Below are 26687 nucleotides of genomic sequence, written 5' to 3'. Positions count from 1 at the left end.
TTGTTTTCGCCAATAAAAATACATCAGGAGCGTAATTCATCAATAGATAATAATGATAATAAAAGTCAGAAACGTAATTTATTTTGATTTTCTTAATTTTTTAAGTGTAAAAATGTTGAATATTAAACTGTGAAAATGTTGAGTTTTGTTTTTAATATTATTAATTTTAGTAAAATACGAAATATTATGTATTTATAAAGGTTTATGTTTATTACAATCTTACTATATTATTGAATATTTCATTGTACCCTGAAAAATAATTTTTTACGATAAATTAATATTTGTTTTTAATAAACCTAGTTCATTTTCGACCGCAGTGCAAAATTGCCATTGTTTTTAAATTTTAAAACACCCATCGACCAGCACTATGGTCCAACTAACTTTTTTATCACCAAAAATATTTTTAGTTTTATACTTCTGCAGAACATGGTTTCATGATTTCGCGTCATCAGCATAATATTATGTGCTCGTAAAAATAATTTTACATATCAACTTTAGACACTGCATCTGATATAAGAATATAACTAAATATTTTAATGTCTATTTATAGTCGATATTGCACAGTGATATATCGACAATTACGTGAACTAGAACATATTTTATCGAAATAATAATTTGACGACTTCTGTTCACTCATATTTTAACACAACCGCTATAGTATTATGTTTTAATCTTGATTTCAGGTGTCACGAAGTCTGGGCCGCCTTGAAGGTGTCAACAACTTTACGGAGTTCGTCAAAGCCTTCAGTCATTTTGGCACCGAAATGGTAGAGCTGGCGCACCTGACGGGCGAACGGCAAAATGACCTGAAAGACGAACGGCGGCGGTCTCAGATTGCCGCGGCCCGGCAGGTACTCGAGCGGTCCACTATGTTGTTGTTAACTTCGTCTAAGGTAAGGGTTGTCGTGATGCTAGAACGTCGCGAGAATTGCACATTGTAATAAATCGTAATAATTATTTTTACATATTCTGTCGGCTGTGATGTCGTTTGAACATTGAATTATCGAGTTGTAATACTGCTGCGAATTAATGACATACTACATCATTATAATGGAATCACGAGAGCATGTATGGAGCACAAACGGTGTTGTACCTGTTCTATTCAAATTTCATTATCAATAATCATCCGTAGTACGAAAAATGATCAATTTTCGAAATGCCATTTAATATACCGTATTGTTCGGTTGATGTTGACAGCACAAAATATATCATGATTCTCGAATACCCATTTGATCATAATAGAATGTACGATGTGCATGATCAGTGTTCAAACCGAGTGGGACAGAGTTTGGATTTCGTTTATTTCACAAGTCAAATCATGACATCTAATTGAATTTAATTCTAAACGTTTTGGTGTAATAATTTAAAATTTAGTATAATTTTTCGCTACAACGAAATAACGATAATTATTACATTCAAATGAAGTTAAAAAGTGATCAAACTGTTCGGTATATTTTCGTTTGATGGTACGACTACTATAGTAAAATACTTGATGAGCATTACCATTATTATATTCATGAATAATTTTCGACATCGTAAGAAGTAATAATATTTTTATACCATTTGCGATTGCGGATTCCAAAATCGTAGCCAAATAATAGAAGTTTAAAATTACAATCACATTTATAGAGCATACATAATCGCAAATGAATCGCTGTGACTTGGACTTAGATATGTGATGTGTAAATGTGTACTAAACTTCAGATTATTTATTAGATATTTTTTATGTACAAAAAATGAATTATCGCGTATTAAAAGGGGAACGATGGAGGATAAAGTGTCCTATGTGTTGATCGTACATTTTATGGGCTACGGAACGTTGATATTCTACCCGTATAAACTACAACAGCCCGCAGTTCCCATCTTTGGCATTACTATCGTTCTTCCAATTATAGCACCGAGAGTGAAGTGTCCCACAATAACGATAAAACATTTTCCGGTATATGATATTGTTTAGAATTAGAACGGTCAATCCTGTTTCATTCATGATATTATCGATGAACTTGACTTGGCAGCGTGTTCGATTAACACAGTGTTATGGTGTTCGGTAAAATATTAGTACGCAAATAATGAACAGTATATATACTGTTATATGTACTATATAGATCGTCAACAAGTGAAGTTACTGTTTGAAACGCGAAGGTGAATAGCATGTAATCAAACATTCGTTGATAGTCCAACGAAAGTGTAAAAACGATATAAACCTCACCGGTCTAGAATTTAACGGTCGCTGTGGTCTTAATATAAACACACGAGTGTAAAAAATTTACTAGCAGATTACAGCATTCGGCATGTATTTTAAATCGGAAAAAGGTATCGGACAAACATGATTTGCTTTGTCCAAGTTAAAATGTAACCAAAATACTTCTAGAGTTTTTAGTTAACATAAACTATTTGATTAGGGAAATATAAACTATCTCTACGATTTGTTAGCAATATAGTAATACACGCGTTATCGTGAACAAGATCACAGTAAATATTACAATAACTGTTGTAAATTGTTCAAATTTCTTTAAGACGTAAGCATCGTCGTGCTTGCACTGTTCGATGCTCTGCAGATTTGACAGCCGAAAATTTGTAATTTATATCTTAATCAATTATATCGTATGCTTGCTATACTCACTTATCATGCTGTTTAAAGAGGGCTGTCCATCATACCGAGTTTCTATACACTTATTCATTTTATTCAGAAATGTATATCCGTAAAGCTATCGAGGATTATTCACGACTCGATCCTTTTTTTCTCGGAGACCAAAACGATATGTTTTCAAAAAATTTATAATCGACGATCTGCAGTATACCTCTATATTTATGCGCGCGCATTACGCTTTAATAATAATCATAGGCGTAACTAGGGAGTAGCATGAGGGACTAAGCCACCTTGTCATAAAATTCACCAACAGTAGTTACATTTTCAAATTTAAATTTAAACAATCGTTATATTTTTATTAACAACATAATGGAATTTATTTTTATTTCTCTTTACTATTGGCAATTATATTATTGTATGTGATGTACTATGTAATGTGTAAAATATCATGCCTTGGAAATACTAATAAAATAAATGTAAAAACAGAGTCCCTTACTTAATTTCCTATCACTATAAAAATGTTAGTCCTGGAGCATCCCTAACTTTAAGATATATTTACACCTATGATTTTAATATATGCATTATACGCTCATATAATTTTAAATTACGGACACACGGTAACCCATGACGATGTTGAGAGTCTGTGCCATGACGAAGACGAGAGAAATAGTGCGTTTTCATCAGTGCATTTCGTTCTAGCCAATGGTGTTTTATCAATCTGCAATCATAAAACTCTATAGCAATTTTTATTACGATAACTTGAAAACGTATTGATAAGTTAATGTGATTTATACAAGTAATATAACGTTTTTATTGGCAATCCAAAATTTTTATCGTTTGTAATCCCCAACAACGATTATCGTGATGATATTTACAAAAACATCTTATTAGTTATTTTAGGTATTGGCGACCGTAGTAAGATCGTTGGTAGTTCCCAGTTTGAGAATCGCTGCTCTATAATGTCGAGATCTTTCGCTAGTATCGCATTGGCTCGAATGGCCTGTCCGTTCTCTGTTAATACCCGCAAGGGGTTATTCGCAGCACCGAAGACGTTGCGCTATCGTTTCATGCATGCGTGTGTATAAATGTTACAGGCGTGTCTGAGGCACCCGGACAGCTCGGAGGCCAGCCAAAACCGAGACACGGTATTCTGCCAGATGCGCAGGGCCATGGACCTGATCCATTACGTGGTCAAAGATGGCGTGAAGGAGAGCGACGGCGAGACCATGGCCCTGACACCGTACGTATCGGAACAAGACGGTGGCGACACACTTGGCCATGCGCTCAACGCTCTGGACTCGTTTGTCGACATGACGAGGTACCGTAAATTATTATAATATTATGTTTTAAAGATATAAATAACGCGTACGCTATTACATATATATATATATATATATATATGTGTGTGACGAAGTGTCCACCCGATAGGGTTTACTGCACCGATAGCCAAGTTATTCCTCGCTGCTGTCGGTTTGGACATTAGAATTTTCGACTAATCCAATCTGCTAACCGTGGTGTACAAACGGGGTCATTTTCTACGTACACACGGTATTATTTTGACCGTCTATAAACAATTCCGTTCGTTTTCTATTGTTATAGTTAAACGAAAACGAATTATTTATGAAAGTTTCAGAATTTCGAGTTATCGCGATGGAGACAGACATTTTCGGCTACGTTTTGTCGGTTAATTTCTTATATATTCCTCTGGCCGACATTACGGTCTGTGCGAAAGCAATAATAATTATTTACCAACAAAAAAAAAAAAAAAAAAAACGTTTTTTAAAAGAACAAAAACAAAAAACATATATTTACTGTGTTCAACTAAAGTAAAGTTCATACAATAAACGTCAAGTAGTTGTTAAAGTTTACACAAGTTTTCGTACTTTTGACTTTTTGTATATTATGTTAGGCATTGAAATAACGAATTGTCTATACATTTAATTCAAAATTGTAATACTTAAACTAATCGATATTGTTTGGCTCATTACATAACATTTAAATATTTAACTTATGATTCAACTACAACTATTATAGTTAATAAATTCTTAATCGGAGTGATTTCTTTCACTGGATATTGTTTATTTTACTTGAATTAGCGATAAGCATAAGACATGTCATATAGTATGACCTGTATGTGTGCCAGACTTCTAACGAAATCGATATTAAATACGAATAGTTTACCAATATACAGTACTATTTATAATCAACGATATTATGTATATTTTGCATTGGATCGAATAATAGACGAACTAATGTTAATTTCGCCACAATGATGATTGACACTTCAAATCATAAACATTTAAAACTCGTACCTATACTTATTCAGTATTTTGATACTAATGTAGGTGTACAAATAAAAGTTCTCGAATTTACAAATTTGAAAAGAGAAACCTCAAATATATTATCGTTTTTTATAATAGAAGTTTTAACATAATATTTAAATTATATAAATTATCTAATAAAATTATTGCATTTTCTAGAGATAATTGTAATACTAATTTTGGAGGTGCTGCAAGGAAAGGAACCAAAAATGTTTTTACGATTTTAAATAATAATTTAAAACTAATATTTGTGGAATGGGTTATGCAGCTCATATCCTTTATAACGCTATACGAACAAGTATAAATATATTACTATACACTATGTGGAAAAATAAAAAAAATATATATAGCTGCTATACCTATACATATTACAAATCTTATTTCTGAACATGTTTCTACTAAAATAATTTTAAAAATAAAAAAAGAAATTGTAAATAATAATTATAATGGATGAAATAAAAAATTAAAACGTGTTTTATAACAATATTTTTGTTTGATTAACATAATACCATATATTAACATAATACGAAATATTCATACTATTCGTTTAGCTTAAGAAAATTTGTTATGTCTTGTAACTTGTTTTTGTTATGTAGAGACTTAAGGCCAAACATTGTATTATTGATATTTAATTGTTTTGTTCTACCGCAGATGTTCGTATAATAGAGTGTTAAGTTAAAATATAATTGGAAACAGGATCATTGTCTCGATAAAACAATAATATTTTCCTTGGCTTTTTTTGTTGACCCAAAAATAAATTAGGTAACGTACAACCACGTGTATTAACTGAAATAATTATTTTACTTTTACTACTACAATTAGGTAGTAACATTTTTGGTGATCCTAATTTCAAAATTTCTTATCCACTAATTTCGCTTGACATCAAGGGATAATTTAATATGGCGACTAAGTTATCGCTCTATTCGGGATAGCAGATAAAACTACACCACACTGCGGTACACGCGACTAATTTTCACTTTTATTCCTGACTTCTATTTAATAGTACCGTACAACACGACAGTAATGTATTTGTAAAATACTATTACACAGTGTACCCGCGTAGTAAGCATATTCAGTCGAAATTGTTTATGTTATTGTTATTATTATTATTATTGTTATTATTATTTTACTATTACTATTACTAATTTTTTTATACATATAAATATATTTATACGCATCATCGCGGAGCGGGAGACCGTTCCAATACGATTTTCAACTCATTTGTCTTTTACAAGCCATGATGCTTTTAACGCATCTTCAAGCCGGGAAAACTTGTATTTTTCTTTTTTTTATGTAAATATCTACGGCTCGTACAAAAGAGAAACTGTAAAAATAATCGTTTCGAGGTGTCATGTATATTATTGAATAAAGGCTCATTAAAATACGATTTGTCCATCCTCCCCTCCGCTACGAATGTCTCACCCGTGCAACTATTTCGCTGCAGTAGTTAACAGTTACGCACCCCTGTCCGCAGGCTGACACTCGTCTTGAGCGAAAAAGAAACCCTTCTGCGCACCATGGACGTCATTATGGAACGCACGCAGGACTTCACGGATAGCGCGTATACTAGGCACGAGCATCGTGAAAATATACTGACGCTGTGCGACCGTGTTAAAACCCACCTGGATCAGTTAATCAGAGCCGGAGCTAGACTGGTAAGTTGTTGAATATAGTCATATGTTTGAACCTGTGGCATAAAAATAATCAGTAAACTTCAATTCTTCGTAAATACAATTTTAGAAAAATTGTTGCTGTCGTAATTATTATTATTTAAGAGCTTACTCGGTGCGTAAAGTATTGTAGCTCAAGCATAAGGTAAATTCGATACGATAAATTCGATTTCTAGATGCAATCATTATACATACATGTGTAGTAGATATATTTGATCAACTTCAAGTTATAATTTTATTTTAAAATTTTATAATTCTAAAACAAATGCAAAAATTGAGATATGGAATACATGTTTTAGAACATAACTGATAGAAAAGTTCTTGTTTTGTGTTACCTATGAGTTGGATTGTTTGTACAATATTCTCCTCTTGATATTTTTATAACCTGAAATTAGCATAGAACTTAATTTTTAGAATTGGGAACTACTCGTATAATAGCTAATATTATAATTATATTACTGTATTATATTATATTATTAGTTATATATTATTATTAGCAAATAATCTGTTACACAATTGGGTGTAACTAAAAAAGTTTTGCTTAAGTAAGTTTAATTTTTATTTAACAAAATAAAAGCAGTACCTACAAAAACAATAAAGAATAAAACCGAATATATAGTAGGTATCTCAAATAGACAATGAGAACACGCTAACCAACACTTTTCAAATTATTTTGGGCGTCACGTCAACACGAAATGTATACTTCATGTAAATGTAAATAACTTTCCACGTGATTTAAACTTCTGTATAGAATACTTAATAATATGAACTAGAACAACGAGTAAGACACTCTGCAATACACCCAAACAAAATAAATTAATTCTTGAGTTGAAGTAAGAATTTAGTATATAGTTATATTAAATTAGAGAAGAGACAATTATTTTTAATAATAGACGAACATCTAAATTATAAGTTAGATTAATTTTGACAAACGAAAAGAGAACAAACTTTTGAAACTGGAAGTTATATAACATCATAGTTAACAGCATAAAATATTTAAAACATTAGTTTTGGAAAAGCTATTTAAATTTTAATTTGAATGATTTATATTTTGAACTTCTGACAAATTTAGTATGTAAAATCAATTCTAAACGTGCACACACAAATATATACGCAAGGACTATTTAACGTGATATAATAATATTTGAGTAGTTGCAATTTTTATGTAGTTTGATACTACATTGTAATGAAATTGCTTCTAAATATTTGTACAATATAAATGCTTTTCCATATAAATATATAAACTAATTTAAATTTAAATTTTTATTATGTGCAGGGCTTGCATTTGAAAAATAAATTTAGATTTTCGTTATTTATAATTATAACGTTATACATTTTTTGATGTTTTGATATTTTGATGAAAAAATTATAATAACAAAATTTCTTTTACATTTGAAAAAATAAACTGTATAGAAAAATATATTCTTCTTTATGAAATAATTTTAAATGACTTTCTAAATTCCCTGCATGTTTTAGTTTTACATGATTTCATTTCCCAATTTCAATCGTTTTTTTTTTTTTTTTTTAATTATAACGTTATAATCATAACGTAATAATAACGTTTGTAAACTCTGATAATATGATAAAAAATACAATTAATTTTTCTAAAATTAATAGTATAATAAAATTATATGCTTAAGTACAGTATATTAAGTATATATTATTATTATTATTATTATTATTATGCATTTATAATTCTTTACACATATCTATTTTGTCAAATTTATTTGAATTTAAATTACACAATTTGTATAATTTATTAATATGAATGCATAATTACCATTACTATTGTTACTATTTAGTTAAAATTGATTTTTTCATAAATCTAATTATAATAAAAGTTTTACATTTTAATTCAGGATTAAAAAGTTAAGTTAATACCTTTAAAGTATCACTATATAAAATATTTTAATAATATAATAGTTTTACAAATCGGTTTTCTCTTGTACTTGTATAATAAAATAATATCCGTTATTCATTCAAGTAGTTTGAAGTTTTTAAAAAGTTCTTTCTAAGGGAAAAGTTTACTGACTTTTTAAATGAATACGTTGGTTGCTCATAAAGTTTTGGATCAGATAGTATACACTCTGGGAACTACATACATCATAAAGTAGCAAAATACTATACTGTATATCTTCATTATCTAGTTGTAGTATAAAAATATATCATTAGTTTTGTTTGAAATAAAAGTTAAATTTTTTAAACTTCTGATAGTTTCTGATAGTTCTGTAATTCTGTAATTCTATACAAATTTTAAATAAATGTACTTTTAATCGTAAATATGAATGTTGTACTGAGGAAAGATATGACTTTTTAATTATTACATGAACCACTCATAATATATTATGTTGTTATACGTCAGTAATTTTACTATATACTATATCTTAGGAACTCCTAGAAATTATATATATTTCAAGTAGATTTGAGATTTTTTAAATAGTAGTTTTAATAATTTAAGTTAATGAAATGTGGTTTACAACAGTTGTTTGAAACAGAAAGAAAACATAATTTTGGACGATTGATCCTATCTATTATACTATCTACAAGTTTTTATTTTAATTTTCTAAAATAGTTTATTACTTAAAATATTTTTAAATGAAAATTCAAATTAATAGTAGTTAATAGTTAATAGTTTCAAGTATGTAGCTACTAGCTACTATATTATATTTAATATACTTAAATCCCACGTATAATATTATAAATAAACCCATACTAATTATTTAAAAAATTTTTTAAATTAATTATAATAATTTTTATTTCTTTTAAAATTCGATTAAAGCATGCTTTAAATATGTTTAAAACAGTTGAAAAAAATCGTTTTTGAACATATAAAACATGTTTTTAAAAGATTAAAAAAGAAACAGGATTTTATTAACTCTGATTTCAAGAGATAATACCTATTATAGTTTAATAAAATTAATGAATATTCGTTATTTTGTATTTTAAAAATATAAACACATTATTCTTAAATATGAGCCTTTAAGTTAGACCATACATCACCATAACATGTGTAATTTTGATGCTTTTTAGTTTCATATATTTTTATTTTTTATATAATTTATGAATAATAATGGTTTTGATAAAGTATTATAAGATCATATTCATAATCTACAATATGTATTTCAAGCCTACGATTTGTAAATTATTATTTTTATTTAAACGAAAGAAAATGTCTTCATTATTGTTATTATTATAATTTTAATTCTTATTAACTTTGCTCTCGGACCATTTAAAATGTTTAGTACCAAAACTAATTCCTTCAAAATATATTCCTGTTATACACTACATCCCAGTCCACTTATTTTTCGGAGAACATTTCCAGAATAATGACCAATACCAATTATATTGGAGTTTTCACTCTGTCTTCGAGTTATTACTGTTTTCACTGTACTGATACTTGTTCATTCGTTATATTTGCTCTGTCCATTTGAGAATAATAATAGTATTACATTTTCTCTACATTTATTCATTAGGTTATAATCGAGTGATTCAATTTTCGCAAATACAATTTAATTTAATTAATGTTTGTTTAGTATACGCATATCAAATTTAGCTTTATAATAGAGCATTTTATGTATTTTTTTTATGATTTGGTTGTATTACCTACTTAGTCTTTAAAGACATTAGAAGAAAATTAACATTTTTTTTATTTCTAAATAGAAAGTCAATACTAGAATAAAAAAACTGAATACAATGAATTTTAGAAAAAATTCTGTTTAAATTTCATAACTGGTAAACAAAAATCTTAAGTATAAAATGTTATCTCACATTCAAAATACAAAAATAAATTTGTAACGGTATTGTAACATGGTTTAGAATATTAAAAAATAAATGAATAAAAATAAAAATACGAGTGCAAACATACATGAATTTTATATTTTAATAGAAAAAATTATACTGTACAACCTTTGTGTAGTAAGTAATTGGTGTTTATACTTTTTTTCTTTTTCTTTTTAATATTTCTTTGTACAGCAAATGTCATTAAACTTAGAACGGTATTAAAAATGCTAGCACGTATTGAATACGAAAAGTCAAACATTGCAAACAACTTCCACACCCTCTCACCGTTGAAAAAAAAAATAAACTATGAAAATGTTTTATGTGTCGCGTTTGGTTTTGACGGTTTATTAAACGTAGTCCTACATAAGTTTATTTTACATTTTTATTTTGTGTTATAAGACTAAATTTATGAACCGTTTAAGAATATTCCTCTAAGGGTTTTAACTAACAGGCAAACGAAATACATCATGATATTTGAATATTTAAAATAAGATCATCAAAATGTATTCCATTAAACACCAACATTAGTTTTACTCTTATTTTTAGTATTATTTCACTTTTTTACAGAAAATAATAATTACTACACTATGTATACGTTTCTGTTGTGACCGATTCTAATTCATGTTCGACTCGCACATCTGAAGAATTGTAACTGCATGCATTGGTTTCAAATTATTATGGATCTATGGGGTGGTGTATAAGATGTTAACCGTGGTTTTAACGTGGACAGAGGGTGATGTATACAAACTAAAAGGTCGAGAGTAATTTTAGTACGCATAGTAAAAATATTTATTCATTACAAGAGGGGCAACAAGTATTAGTACTAGGTATGCCTATTGTAGGTATACGTTTATTGGCACAAAGCCGTGATATCGACGTTTGTTTAAAGGCAAGACAGTGATGACGATAGTAATAATAATAAATCACTTTTGGTCGTTAAACGTTTTAAATGATTAAAACATTTATTCTCCATTCATTAATCAAAACAAAAAATAATAATAAAACCCACAGCGAATCGTGTCCAATGTTAGCTGGATAATAAATCAATAATATATTAAAATTATATATATATATATTTATATAATGTGCGTATACACTGTGTATACATCAATATGCAAAACTCGGTCAGATAAACAATAATATTAAAAACAAAATAAAAAACATAACGATTTAACCGGATAAGATATGTACTGTAAATACATGTATATACTCGTATTCTACAGTATTATAAATAATATTATTCATATGTATGCATGAAGATATTAGTTTCTTTTTTTTTACATACCATTAAATTTATCTCTTTTTAAAACGCAATACATAGTCCAAGTTGGCATTTATATAAAATATTTTTATTGCTGTTGAGTATTTTATACTTTTAAAACTAATATATGTTTTTTCTATCATTGTCGTCACTAACAATTTATTAAAAACCCTTGCCATTAATTAGGTAATTATTATATTAACTGATTTAGTTATTGTGCAATAACGTTATAACAACAAATAATAAAAGCATTGATTATTTATTAAAAATATTATCATTTATTGAATCCTTACGTTTGTCTTGTTTATACAATAAAAAAATCTATACCTATAACGAAGGGTTTTTAAATCCAATTATTTACTATAGATATAAAATAAGGAAATTAACTTACCCTTTCTTTTAAATATTCAAGTAGTAATAGTTGAAAGTTATATTATTATTTTATTGTAGTTTTAATTTAAAAATTATTAGAAATAGTTAAATGAAAAAAGAAATAAACATTAGTGAGAGCATAATGTTCCTTAAATAAAAAAGTTTCTTGTTTTATTTAATTTTTTTACCACAAAGAAAAATATGTAGGTGATTCCGGTATTAAGCATACTGCCATGTAGATGATCGATGGTAGCCTAAATTTGTATTTTTACGGATCATTATACCGATTATAATAATATGATGTATAAATTACATAATATTAATTGTATTATAAATAATAAATTTTAATTAAAAGTAATATTTTGTTTGCCTAAAAGTAATTTAAAATCGTAATCAATTCTATTACAATGAAACGAAATTATTTCTCATTAAAATATTCGTATAATTGTTCTGATTATTCGTACGTGAATAGTTTCAACGAATAAAACAAAACGTATGAAAATATTTTTTGATACATAATATTATTCGTTTTAAGTTGTATAATATGAACTTTCGTGTTTGATGGTAAATTTCTGGAGGGAAAATGTAAATACACTGGATTTATGAAATTAAATTAAAATTAAATGAACTAGTGAATAATTTAATTTTTAAAACGCCTCGAGTGTACTTTATTATGACTACTGCAATAGCAATAAAAATAAAAAAATAAAAAAACTTTATCATTGCATTTTATAGTATTATTAAAAACCCGGCCCAGTTATAAACTCGTACGCTATTCAAGTTATGTTGTTCAATGTATCGTGTAATTCCGTAAACAGCTAAACGAATTATGTACACACACGCCAGTTATGTTTCAAAGAAACCTTTGTAATTCATTAGATTTTATTTTGATGCATGATTGGACGAAAATCGTATCATAAAGAATAAATAATTAGATCAAATCCATATATGTTTCAAATCTATGGCATTATACTAATTTTAATTGCATTTTGAAACTGTTAATCAATAATACTTATATAAATATCGTAATTCTGCAACAAGTGAAGATATCCGTATATTGTATTATATTTTTTTTTCTATATGTGATAGACAAATAATATTTATTTATTTTTTTTTTTTTTAATATTTACTAGTATAATTTGACATTTTTTTTATGTCCAGGAACAGTGTGACGAATATTCACCTACGAAATCCCTGGAAGTTGCTGTCAACCAATGTCTAGATGCTACTAAAGAACTTCGAGTTCAGTTGATAGCCACTTGCAAAGAACAATCGCATGACCTACCTTTAATAATTCGGACAGGATACGACCTCGTAACGTTCATACAGACCACGGCTTCCGACGGAGACATCGACAGTCTTAACAAGTATGGTGATCAATTCGTTGAGGTCATCGACCAAATTGGAGAAGTACGTGTTGATTGACTAAAAGAGGAATAAAAAAAAAAAAAAAAAACTTAATAAAATATATTATCTTTACTAGATTTGTAAGGTATTAAGGCACATAGCGACTACAGAAGCACTTCAGGTTTCTGCGAAACATGCTGAAGTCAATTTACGAGTGTACGCGCCTCAAATCGTTACTGCGGCTCAAGCATTAGCTCACTATCCTTGTTCGAAAATCATAAAAGAAAATCTAGAAGGTAGGTTCCCGTCGGCAGAGCGTTTAAAGTCCTTCCGAGAGAATTTCGGCCGCAAAATGTGTTGTGCACAACACTTATTATAATAATAATAACAATATATTGTATACGTGTTTTGTTGTAGTATTCGCTGATATGTGGCAAGCGTTAACTCAAGATGTGTCTACAGTTTGCAAAGAAATCATGGAAAAACAACTACCGGAAAAACAAACGTACATGTCGCTCCCCAGGCCTGGCGTAAGTATATCACAGCGGAAACGAGTTTTTCCTCTTTTCGATCGACTAAACATATATATAGCGTTATTGGATTGTTTCTTTTTGATAACGCAACGTCGTTAAACTTTTGTTGCAGAAACACGGTACGACGACGAAACCGCTGAAGTCCGTCCGACTGGACTTATCGGTAAATAACACGCAGCAGGGTCTCTGATTAGGACGATTTCGTTGATCTGGTGTTTTTCTCGTTCTCCAGGAACAGGATCAGATCGCCAAAGCCGGTTTGGAAATGAAACTGGCGTCCAGCGAAGTAGAAGCCGAGGCGGACCGGTGGGGTGGCGCGGGGGAGGAGGACGACGCGACCAACGAGGAAGGCGCCAGCGTGGACGAACGAGGTAACGTGGCCAAAGCGCACGAAGACAACGATATCGTGCGCAGGGCGAAGAACATGTCCGGCATGGCGCTGAGCATGTACGAGTTCACCAAAGGCGACGGCGGGTCGTCGCTGAGGACCACGCAGGATCTGTTCACGCAAGCCGAGTACTTGGCCGAGGAGGCGAACAGGCTGTACAAGCTGGTCCGACAATTCTCGTACCAGGTCAGTGGTCTGGTCGAAACGTCGAAAGACGCAATGTCAACGACACCCGCTTCCCGTTCACCACGAATTTCGTTCGGGTCTCGAACGAATCTTTACTCCGATCTTTACCGGTGCACCGCTTCCGATCCCCGTCCCGTTTCGATCCATCTCGCGCGACTTCGTAAACCGTCACGATTCTCCGAGGTGTTCGACTCAACTGTGAGATCTTTTCGCACTGAATCCTACCAACTGCGTTAAATACATAGTCGTTACGCACGATAAATGTTCAGATAAAATATAACATTGTTTGACTCATTTTTTTTTTTATAAAACGGCGTAGATCAGTGGTTTTCAACCTGGAGGTGGCCGCCAAAAATAAGGAACGAAATTATTTTTCCACGTTATTAAAAATAAAATATAATAAAGTTAATTATTTGTTTTGTTAAATTGTGTAAACTCATAGAAATCATATGCCGTGTAAATATTTTATCTGTAATTGAATCAAATGTTGATGAATAAAATAACTTTTTTTTTTCGAAGTGGGTTGCATTACAAAAAAAAAAAAAAAAATGAGGGGTCGCGAAACGAATAAGGTTAAAAACCATCGGTGTAGATCAAACTGGTTTGTACTCAAAGGGTTTTCTTCGAGCGTTTGCTGCCAACAACATATAAAATTGTATTGCACTGGTGCGGGACCACTCGTTGATAATTTTGAAAATCGATTTTGACCAATTATTTTACAATTTTGTTTCGCTCTTTAATTACCAATGTAAAACGCTTTAAAATCGTCCACCTCGACTTGGAAAACAATAAAACACTTCAACAGTGTCGTAACATTATTTATATTTATCTACAGATTATACGACTGTCAATGCTAAATGATTACATTTTGTAAAAATACAATTATCATGTTTACCTCCGATTTTTCTGCTCGTTGATTGTTTTTTGTAAAATATGTCTATACGCATAAATACAATGTTATACTAATGACTACAGCATTTGAGATTTAAAAACCCGTACATTACTATTGGTGTATAATACTTACCTATGTATAATTCATACGTATTCATCCGCAATAAATATCAATATAATTTATTGGTTCATTATTTGTTCTCGGCAACAGAAATTCAACATGCAAGACATGCCCATGGCACAAACACGTGCATGTAAATTAAGTTGTAATAGGTTACTAACGAATATATATCGTACTAAATTCATGAGTCTTAAAATAAAAATAATGTATGGTCTTAACACTTATTTGCCGTGTGGTTATTAATTAGTCCTTGTTTAAAGTAAAAAAAGCCTATTTTATTTTTCCGTCCAATCTCCAGAATCTTTGACAAGTTCAAATTTTTAATTTTCAAATTAAACGTTTTGATTTCAGGTGCCTATGGGTGCAAACAAAAAAGAACTACTGGAACAGTTGGATCAAGTCCCAACGTACGTGCAACAATTGCAGTTTACAGTAAAAATGCCTACTGTGGGTAAATCCGCTACTTTTTCAAAAGTCGACAGTGTTATTAACGAAACTAAAACGTTAATGAATGTTATATCAAAAGTAGTTACAACTTGTTTCGTCTGTGCTACCAAAGTAAGTCTACATACAAATAAGATATTTTTCTGGATCGTACGCTATCATTTTCTTTTTAAATATGTTATTACATTACTTGTTTACGTTAATTTTATATATCCATTGGTTTCGTAAACAACCGAAGACGATTAGAAAAAATTACCCACCTAATAGCAATAAAATATTTCTAAAAACTCAAATCTAAAATTGATGTGTATACTAGTAAATCGAGTTGGTTTAAAATAATATCTCGTGTTATTTTAAAAATATTCTGGAATGGTTTTCTATTTCTGATTGAATATATTATACAAAAGAAAGAAGAATACAGATAAAAAGGTTAAGAACCTATTGATTATAATTTCCAATGTTTGAATACAGAACATTAATCTATTTATTCGTTTGACAAATCACTCTGATTTTTACATAAAAAATGAAAATACCATTCAAATTATTTATTTAAAATTTTTTTTTTCATTCGTAAACGAGTAGAGCTTAATTTATTTCAATGTTATTAATACGCTTATATCAATAATTTGAATTTTTGAATTGCTCATTTGTGTTAATGGTTGGCGATTTATAAATACTTTGCTACAATCTTACTCAGCTCATCATCATCAATAATGAACTCGATTAATTTTATTTGAAATTCCATCTGCACTTTATATTATCATGTTTCTTAAAATAACACTATTTATAATGACTTTGAACAACCATGTGATTTTTTTTTTTTGTAAATATATATACAATTGTGTTTAAACCCTCTTCGAATAACATGATTCATGAATTCCCCGAACAAAAAACTTGAATTAATTGTTCGGGTGCAAATCCTTAGTGCAAACTTTGTCGTTGGGTGTTATCCTTTTTCGAGTAATTTACCTTTTTAAATGTTCTCGAATTAAATGACACGTACAGTGTTCACTTTTGATTTATAACAGTTTTTTGTTTTTTTTTCTTGCATTTTTATTTTTGAGTTATTAAGCTACGCGTATAATATAACAAATTATTTCAGTACAACTTGGACTTCCAAGGGCTATCGACCAGGAGCGGTGGCTTTGGAGATCGTGGTGAAGACGGTAGCGGTGCCGGTTCCGGAGGCGAAGGTGGCAAAATGAGTGGTGGATCAGGCTCGGATGGATCCATGTGACAGTTCGGGATGGGGCGGAGGAGCAAAGGGGATGGTCGTCGCACCCGCGTGTCATTCCTGCTCTTCTGAGCCCGTGCTACATAAGCGAGCACAAAGCCCATAGACTATTTACATGGCTTCCAATCCCCATATAACCAATACTACAGGAAAATTACTTGCGGTATTTGGATTACCGGAAAGTTACCGGATAAGTTTCGCTCAACAAATAAAAGTATTATAACAATAATATTTACACATTGTACTTGTCTAATGTTTCCTCGTCATCGCCACTACGTCATCGTAACAGCGTCGGGAGAGAACGAGCCCGGCCACATGATCGATCGAAGCTGCGCAACGGCATATAATATTGTAACGTTTACCCAAAATGAGTATCGATCATAATATTTTAATGTTCGCATCCATTCATCGTGTTCGCCATTGTTGTTGAATTATATTTTTCGATCGACAACGATTTACCAAAGAGTTTTAATCATTCAGGGAGCGCTTCTACTATTCGAGGACCCAGACAATATTGTATAATATTATTACATTTTTTTGTCATTTGTTTCTCGTGGGATTATGTTGTGTAAGAAGAAACAGAATCGGACGGAATAATAATTACACGCAGTTTACTGTTTATCAAGTGTTACGACAAAATGACGCGTTCACAGTTTAACAGACAATATATTATATGCTCATGTCTTGAGCGAAAAGCAATATATACATATATTACAATGTTTATTATACGAATAATTTTCAATACATTTTTAATTTTTTTTTTTAATCATTGCTATAAAACATCACTTGAAATATAATTAAACTTAAGCACAATCTTAAGCTTATAGACAATCAGGCAATATAATTATTTATTAGGACACAGTTAAGAAAGATCCATCTGACATCGCGAAATGTACAAATACGAATAAATGAATAATAAAACGGTGTTCATTAGGATATCTTTTACGATGGGCTCAACCTAATATAATCGCTCATGTATTGAGTATACGGTTTGTTTTGATATTTACATCGTTCAGCTTTCGAGTAATAAAAACTAATAATCAATCACATAGGTGTATTATACATAGTTTTTTTTTTTTTTTGCATCTACCTCTAATGTTAAACAACCGTTTGATAAATAAATCGAATTTTTTTTAGCAATGAAAATGTGTAAATTTCGAAAGACTATTCACTAAATTTACTCCCGAGATGTTAAGACAATGGTCTTCCACTCACAAAAAAAAAAAAATAAAATATATTTCCATGTCAACAAAATTCAAAGTAGAATATTAAGCTATGTCTTCCCCAAATTGTGTTCCATTGCCCTATAACTTCCCGTGTGTTTTAACTTATTAGACATAACGATCTCTAAATAAAAATTAGTTTTTGATCAATATTTTATTATGAATTAATTATTTTAATAAACTTTGGAACAATTATGGCGTTTCATTTAAATGCCAAATTTTAAAAATTCGTTCATCTTTTTTGGCTTTACACATTTTTTATCGACCTTTAAAAATGATTTTGTAAATATATATACGTTAGACTGTGCCAAATTTTTGCAATAGTTTGATCAATTTTAAATCATTTATATGCCGTGTTATTTGTATGTATATTTATTAAAAAAATAATTTGTTATTACGAGTGAACAATTTGTATTTCTAACACGTTCACCGCATTATTACTAACGAGAACGTATTCATATTACAAATAGACACTGCGCGTAACATTCGTATAAGAACAAATGTCGTTTGCTTTGAACTGATGTCCAATTAACCGTGTACATAAAAAAAAAAAAAAATCGTTGAACGAATTACATTCTAAGCCATAATATTATAATATATTTATTTCCCGAAAGTGTAAACGTTGATCGTTCGTTTTGTTTTTTATTGATTAAATATTTTTTGTTCGGATTTCGTTCATCGACAATTATTTATCATTTTTAAGATCAATAATACATTTTTAAATCAATTACGTACTTTTTTCGTAATAAACTGTTTGATAAAATTATTTATTTATTATAATATATTACTATATAAATATGTTAGGAGCTTTTGTTTATTTGTTTTAATTATTATTATTATTTATAAAATATTAAAATCTAAATAATCATTTTTTAATTGATATCATGTAATCTAAAAACTGCTACATGAAATAATAATGATTTTAGAACTAAATAAGGAAAACATATATGTTCTTTATTTTATATTTGTTACGAATCACGCATCCTTCGAAACAGAATGTTGACGTATTTGAGGTGGTTAATTAGCTACTGACATTGTATATCTCAGGTTATATATTCATTAATTTCAGATTATTCAACGATTAATGATAAATTTATCAGTCTTCTCGTAATTTATTCACATTTTAAAAGTATTTAAAAACAAATTTATTTTAAAGTTAAAGCTATGAAATTGTGGGTTAAATATTCATAATTTTTCATTTTTATTCGTGAAAATTTTGATTTGACAACGTTTCAAGTTTGTCGAATTCTAAAAAAATCACATTACAAATAATTTCATTGCTATCACACAACCTTAACGTGAAACAATTATTCTTTAACTGAATTGGTTCAGCGCAACAATTATTAATCAAAACACACGTTATCGAATACAAAATAAAAATATAAATAAACAAAAACAATTTTTGTATTCGTTATTTTACGTTAAGCATACTTTTTTTAAGTGCAATATTTTAATATATTATTAACCACTTAAACCGAATGGATAAAAACCGATTTTTAAATGCCTGTTAACGTAATATTATTAACAATGTTTTATTCACTAATAAGAAATTGCATAAACCGTGTTTTCGTTATGAACAACAATGACAAACTGATAACTGCCAATCGAATCGGATATTGTAGTTTTACTATAGTTTTGTCTGGATGCCTCTGTTCTCCCGAAAAAGAAAAAAAAATTTTAATACGAAAATAAACGCATTGTCAAATCACTCGTTAAATTGTTGAAAACATAGTTTTATTTTTTATATTTATCAAGGCATTTTATTAATTTAGTTTATAAATTAGATTTTTAAAAATATATTGTACAAAGTAATATAGTTATATTTATTTTATTTGTTATATTACATTATGTAAAAAATCTGTTGTTAAATATTATTGTAGATTGCATTTTTTAATATTTAAGAGTTACATTTTTATGTTCATCTACCATATCTATAGTTGAGTTGTTTAACTTTAATTTTTAGACAGATGCGCTTGTCGAAAAGTAAAACTGCTTTTTTGTAAAGTCAATTTAGTTTGAAATCTAATTTAGATAAATCATTTAAACTTTAATATTATTATTATCGAAGAAAATATTAGAAAGAGTGTTTAAGCAAATACAATTTCGGTACCAGACAATCTTTTAATATATTTTATTTTAAAATTTCACTAACCCTTAGTTGTTAGTTGAATTTCAAATTGCAATTTAACTGTTTTTTACGTTGAAATTTGAACTTGTTTTTATAGCTTAAAATATAAGTATTTTTTTACCGTGTTGAATGTGAACGACGCCGAAAGCTATTTATAAGATACAAACTATTTACACCACTCTGTAAATCCAATATTAGTGAAATTTGTGGAATGTTGATCACATTATTGAAATATTTATATTTAAAAACAAAATTAAAACACACTCACACATATACACATACACACATATACACATCCATGTATACTTAAGATATACAAAAAAATATTGTGAGTGTATAATACTGTATTATTTTAGGCAAGACTAAAATTAATATTTATTATTTAATTTGTGGTATCATAATATAAAGCATCAGTGATTTTGTTTTTAATTATTTATTATATAAATAGACCGCGTTTTTGTCCGAATAACGTTTTTGACTTTGTATTTCGTCATTTTTTTCGAATTGTTTTTTTATATGCATGTAAAAAAATATATTTGTAAATGTTTTATTGTACATCTTCGTTAAAAAAACACTTGAATAATAAATACAATTAAAAAATTATTATTTGTTTATACCTTTTTAAAATTATAATAAAAAAATCATTTTATTTGTTAGTTTGATTTCGTACATAATTTATTATATTTTTACAACGGAAATTAAAATATAAAAAAAAAAAAAAAAAAAAAAATAACATGTAAGAATAAAAATAATATATACTTTAACAATGAGAGGGTACAATTTAATCGTGTAAAAGTATTACACTCAACCATTGAGAATCGGTTGGTTTTAAAAACTGATAACTATCACAGATCATTAAACACAATTTGAAACACGTAAAATAAATTAAAATAACAATGTATAATATAAAAATGTGTATTATTTAAATATTAGTCTTGAGTATGCAACATGGTTATTCAAAAGCTTGACACCAATCGTGTCGACGGTAAGGTCTTACCAAGACGTGTTTTACAGGAGCAACTTGGTGTTAGTCAAAATGTCAATGGTTATATTATAATATAATAGTAATAAGCTATATAAGAAGGCACAGGTCAAGTTTCCGGTCTCGAAACAAATGGTTAAAACGAATGGTAAAAAAAATGCAGGAAATAATATGGTAAACTGATTCACATTATGTGTGCTATGCTTACTTTAATTTTTCCACCAACCATCGATCTTATGTTTTTTCGTTGCATTCGGATCGTTAAAATTAATTTTTCATGTAAAATAGTGTTGCAAAAATCATTAGGCTATTTTCATACTATATCATGCAATACATTTAACCATCCGAATGTAACCGATCGATTGTACTACGCCACTCTGACCTTAACGTTCTGATAGTGTTCCTAGGTTATGCGATCAAAGTCACATATCTTATCATCGTATCATCTTAGTACTTATCATGGTGCACCATGGTTTGATATTTAATTACACTAATTGTAATCATTTTCATATTTTTTTTTCTAGTTCATATTCGTTTTTCCTTTTTTTTTTTTTTGCGTTTCGAAACATAAAAAAATGACCATGTGCTTTTACAACATTTTTTTAGTTCACAATATTTACTATAATATTTTAAAAAAAAAGATACAATCCTTAACAAAATATAAAATCGAATTTTTTCTTATAATAGTATTAGCTAAAATATAATATAATATGGTCTGTTTTTTGCATTAAACTTTTTAGTAAAAGATAGCATAGGTATTTAATATTAATATTTGAGTATTCGTAATAAGTTCGGCATCCATTTCGTTTCTTTTCTAAAACAAAATTCAAAACACTCGTATTATTTACTGTTTAGAAAAACGATATTGTTAGTATAAATATGAATTCGTGAAGTGTAAAATATCGAATTTATCGAATCTAAACAGGACAATTGATTCGTTTGCTAATAGCATTGGTTGCCTAAGACGAATGGCATGTACGAAATTAACTGCAGGAATGAGAAAATATTAAGAAAAAAAGTCGTTCAAAATTAATCAGAATTACATTCATAAAGTGTTAGGAACCCATAATACGATTAACTCGAAAGTTAACAAATCCGTTACTGGACTTATTTTATGGCCCATGTATCGTAGATGGGAGAGAAGAGAATACGAAATGAAACTTGGCTCGTAAACGAGTTCCCAATTGCGTTGGATCGCAGAAAAACACTGAAATGTAAACCTAATGTTTGAAGTGATTCGTCTACATGGCCATCGGTTCGTGAACTACCCGGATAAAGATTTTGTAGATTAAAACCCCGGGAATCGAACCCCGCAGTATCAAGGTTGCTCTACGACTAATTTACCCCGCCGCTGACGTGGTTGTCCCTCATCAATTTCCGATTCATTAAGCCAAACGATGTGTTAATCGTAATCAGTCGCGACGACAGAGAAATGGATCTAAATCGCGGGGTCGACACGAGTGGGCCGGTCCGATCACGTCTTGAAACAATTTGCTTACGTGTACTCATCTGCGGTCCGCAACGTCCGAGCCGACCGGCTTGTAGAATTTGTGCGCCTTTGTGTCCCTGGTGTGCTGGAACGGCGCTTGATTCCTCTCGATCAGCGGCACGGGGCACGGGCACGTGACCCTCGGCTTGTACTCGGTCCGGTAGTGGCTGGAGCTGGACTCGGCCGACGACTCGCCAAGACTGATGTGCGACCGGTTCGACGACCGCGTCACCCGTTCCTGCCGGTGCATCGAGCTCAGCGTGTTCCGGTTGTCCTGGGCCGACACCACAAACGTCGAGTCCAAAGTGTTGATGCTCCTCCTCTGGGCTGCGGCCGCGGACGAGCTGGTGTGCGGCGCCTCCACGAGCGTCACGTCCCCCTTGCGGTGCAGCACCGAGTTGCTGAGATCCGTGTTCGAGCTGATAACCGACTTGCGGTGATGCGATTGGTCGCCCGCACCGCCGCCGCTCTTCCGGTCCACCGAAGTGGACGACGAGCCGATGTTCAACACGTTCGAACTGGTGCTGTGCAGCGACTTCCTGTACGTGGCCGTGCTGTAGCTCTTCACCTCGCCGCTCATCGAACGGTGGTTGATCGACTGTTCGGATCTGTTATGCGATGAGGTGGCGGTCGACCGCGATTGGTCCTGATCGTGTTCGTTTCGGCCACCGTAATCGCCACGGGTGTAGGTCTTGTTCAGCAGGTCGTTGGACGCTGAGAACCGATCGGAACGCAGACCGGCCGCTGAGTAGTCTCGGCCCCTCGTGTTGTTCTCGTTGACGTTTCCGCTGCCCAACGATCGCCGTCCCGCCGCGTCCGTGCTGCCGACCATTTGACTGCTCGAATATTGTTCGGACCGTCGTCCCACGGACGACACGTTCCGGTCGCTCGTCGACTTCGTATCGGACAAGTTTATCACAAAACTCTCGGAACGTCGATTCCGGTCGCTGCCCGCAGCGTTCATATTGGTCGCATTCTGTCCACCGGTCGTCTCTCGTCTTTCGTTAGTGGACTGCTGACTCGCGTTGTATAGCTGCGACTGTGATGAATGATTGCGACTCTCGTTGCCCAGATGCCCGTGTCGGTACTGATTCGTCTGTTCTCGGTCGACAATCGTTCCCGATGAACTGCTGTGCAATGTTTCGCTTCTGTTCACTTGGTTTCGTAATTCGTAGGACTGTCGCGAGGTGTACGAGTGTTGTTCATTCGAAACCCTTTGACTTGAATCCCTAATATTTTGCGAAGACGTGTACTGATTAGACGATTGATGACGAGCGTTGTTTTCCGCATATCTCCGATCGTTTATTTGGTTCAAATGCTGTTTCGACGAAGATAAATGTCTATTACTACTCAGGTCCGTAACCGAACTGTTCAAGTAATCTCTCTTTTGAGCTGTATTTTCCCATTTCTTCCTTTCTATTTTTCCTACGTGTTCTTCAGATTTCATGCTTCGTTGGGACGATGAATCCGAAGATTGTTTCACCATGCGGTTTTCCACGTTTTGATGATCAGCCGATTGTCTTAGCTCTCCTTCGAATTGTGACTGTCCATATTGAACGCTTATTTTTTCGTTTCTATTTGATTCGTTCACATAATCTCCCAATGAAATTTGTGATTCAACGTGCTTCCTACTATTAGTATTGTTCGTTATGTTCTGCTGATGTTTTTGTACCGAAGAATAATTTTCTGTTTTCGTCAAACGAGTGTTTGTACTTTGACTTACATGTCTTTGTTCATTGATCGTTTCACTATTCTGAGAGCGTCTAATATCTGATGATTTGTTATCGGAGTGTATATTTTTGTTGATAAAGTGCATTTCTCCTTCGATTTTCAAATTGTCAGCATGTTTCCGTACAACAGCTTGTTCAACTTTTTGAACTATAAATGATTGATTTCTTCTTTCAAATTCACCTTCCATTTTTAAATTATCAGTAGGCTTATAAGCAATGGTACGCTCACCTACAATCACTTTTTGTGTTACACGTTTTTCAAAGGCTCCTTCTGTTTTTAAGTTATCCGGATGTCTTATTTGTTTTGGACGTTCACCAGGTTTGTAATTATCGGGAGACCGTTTATCAAATTCACCTTCTGGATATAGATTATCCCTTGGCCTAACAACATATGCCCTATCCCCATGGCCAACTTTTTGAGGAGTACGCTTTTCGAATTCACCTTCAGGTCTTAGATTGTCTGGATGTCTTACTTGTTTGGGACGTTCACCCGGTCTATAAGTATCTGGAGTCGGTCTGTCAAATTCACCTTCTGTTTTAAGGTTATCTGGGTGTTTTACTTGTTTGGGACGTTCACCTGGTCTATAATTATCAGGAGACGGTCTGTTGAATTCACCTTCAGGTCTTAGATTATCTTTAGGTTTAACAATAGGTGCTCTATCACCAGGTCCAATTTTTTGTGGAGTACGTTTTTCGAACTCACCCTCAGGTCTTAGGTTGTCTGGATGTCTTACTTGTTTGGGACGTTCGCCAGGTCTATAACCATCTGGAGACGGTCTGTCAAATTCACCTTCAGGTCTTAGATTGTCCGGATGTCTTACTTGTTTGGGACGTTCGCCAGGTTTATAACTCTCGGGAGACGGTCTATTGAACTCGCCCTCCGGTCTTAGATTATCTTTAGGTTTTACAATGGGAGCTCTGTCACCAGGACCAACTTTTTGAGGTGTTCGTTTTTCAAACTCACCTTCAATTTTTAAATTATCTGGATGCCTTATTTGTTTTGGACGTTCACTAGGTTTGTAACTATCAGGAGACGGTCTATCAAATTCGCCTTCCGGCTTAAGATTATCTTTATGCTTTACAATGGGTGCTCTTTCACCAGGCCCAACTTTTTGAGTTGTACGCTTTTCAAAATCACCTTCTGTTTTTAAATTATCTGGATGCCTAATTTGTTTAGGACGCTCACCAGGTCGATATTTATCAGGAGACGGTCTTTCAAACTCACCTTCTGGCCTTAAATTATCTGGATGTCTTATTTGATGTGGCCTTTCGGCAGACACAAAAGTTGAATCTTCTCGTTTCACAAATTCACCTTCCATCTTCAAATTGTCTTCGTGTTTTGTAATTGATGATACTTTCTGAACAGTATGTTTACTATAATCATTCCTTGAACGCATATCAATAAACTCGCCTTCCATTCTTAAATTATCTTCTTTGTGAATAATTTCAGAACGTTCACCACGGGTCGCTGTGTAATCTGTTCTTTTGAAAGCATCCCCAAATTCTCCTTCAACTTTAAGGTTATCTTGGTGTCTTATAATTTCAGAACGGACGGCTGTTTTTTGAGTATAGTCATTCTTTTTATAAATATTATGTTCACCTGTCATCTTTAAATTGTCCTCATGAATATGCATTACAGCTCGTTCTCCAACATGGATTTCTGATAAATTTTTAGTATATGAAGTATCAATTTCACCTTCAGGATATAAATTATCTTTTGGTTTAACAATAGGAGCTCGATCGGCTGGACCAACTTTTTGATAAACACGTTTTTCAAAATCACCTTCAGGGAACAAATTGTCTTTAGGCTTAACAACTGGTGCTCGATCCCCAGGTCCAACCGTATGTTCAACACGTTTCTCAAATTCACCTTCTGGTTTCAAATTATCAGAAGGCTTAAATGGTATTGGACGTTCACCTGGTTTGAATTTCTCGAATACTGGACGTTCAAATTCACCTTCGGGCTTCAAATTATCATTTGGTCTAAACTGTTTAGG

The 26687-nt window shown here is 31.4% G+C and overlaps 2 protein-coding genes across 3 annotated transcripts in view; one reads left to right on the top strand and one right to left on the bottom strand.

The window, feature by feature from the left end:
- Window positions 1–18943, top strand: part of LOC112679497 (alpha-catulin) — a 56086-nt gene extending 37143 nt beyond the window's left edge. For both annotated transcript variants that reach the window (XM_025549322.1, XM_025549323.1), the window contains exons 4-13: window positions 684–893; window positions 3685–3908; window positions 6386–6566; window positions 13156–13404; window positions 13478–13637; window positions 13759–13871; window positions 13987–14037; window positions 14107–14448; window positions 15812–16018; window positions 17007–18943. In XM_025549322.1, the coding sequence (XP_025405107.1) occupies window positions 684–893; window positions 3685–3908; window positions 6386–6566; window positions 13156–13404; window positions 13478–13637; window positions 13759–13871; window positions 13987–14037; window positions 14107–14448; window positions 15812–16018; window positions 17007–17141 (1872 nt within the window). In that variant the 3' untranslated portion in view covers window positions 17142–18943. The remainder of the gene's footprint in view (window positions 1–683; window positions 894–3684; window positions 3909–6385; window positions 6567–13155; window positions 13405–13477; window positions 13638–13758; window positions 13872–13986; window positions 14038–14106; window positions 14449–15811; window positions 16019–17006) is intronic.
- Window positions 18944–22114: 3171 nt separating this feature from the next.
- Window positions 22115–26687, bottom strand: part of LOC112679488 (titin) — a 30653-nt gene continuing 26080 nt past the window's right edge. Inside the window, 2 exon segments of the mRNA XM_025549310.1 lie at window positions 22115–22285; window positions 22971–26687. The exon segment at window positions 22971–26687 is cut by the window's right edge and continues 13 nt beyond it. Coding sequence (XP_025405095.1) covers window positions 22977–26687 — 3711 coding nt within the window. The 3' untranslated portion in view covers window positions 22115–22285; window positions 22971–22976.

The sequence above is a fragment of the Sipha flava genome, unplaced genomic scaffold, assembly GCF_003268045.1.
Source record: "Sipha flava isolate LNK unplaced genomic scaffold, YSA_version1 163_pilon_pilon, whole genome shotgun sequence".
Classification (NCBI taxonomy): Eukaryota; Metazoa; Arthropoda; class Insecta; order Hemiptera; family Aphididae; genus Sipha; species Sipha flava.
This window is presented reverse-complemented; position numbering and strand designations above follow the sequence as displayed.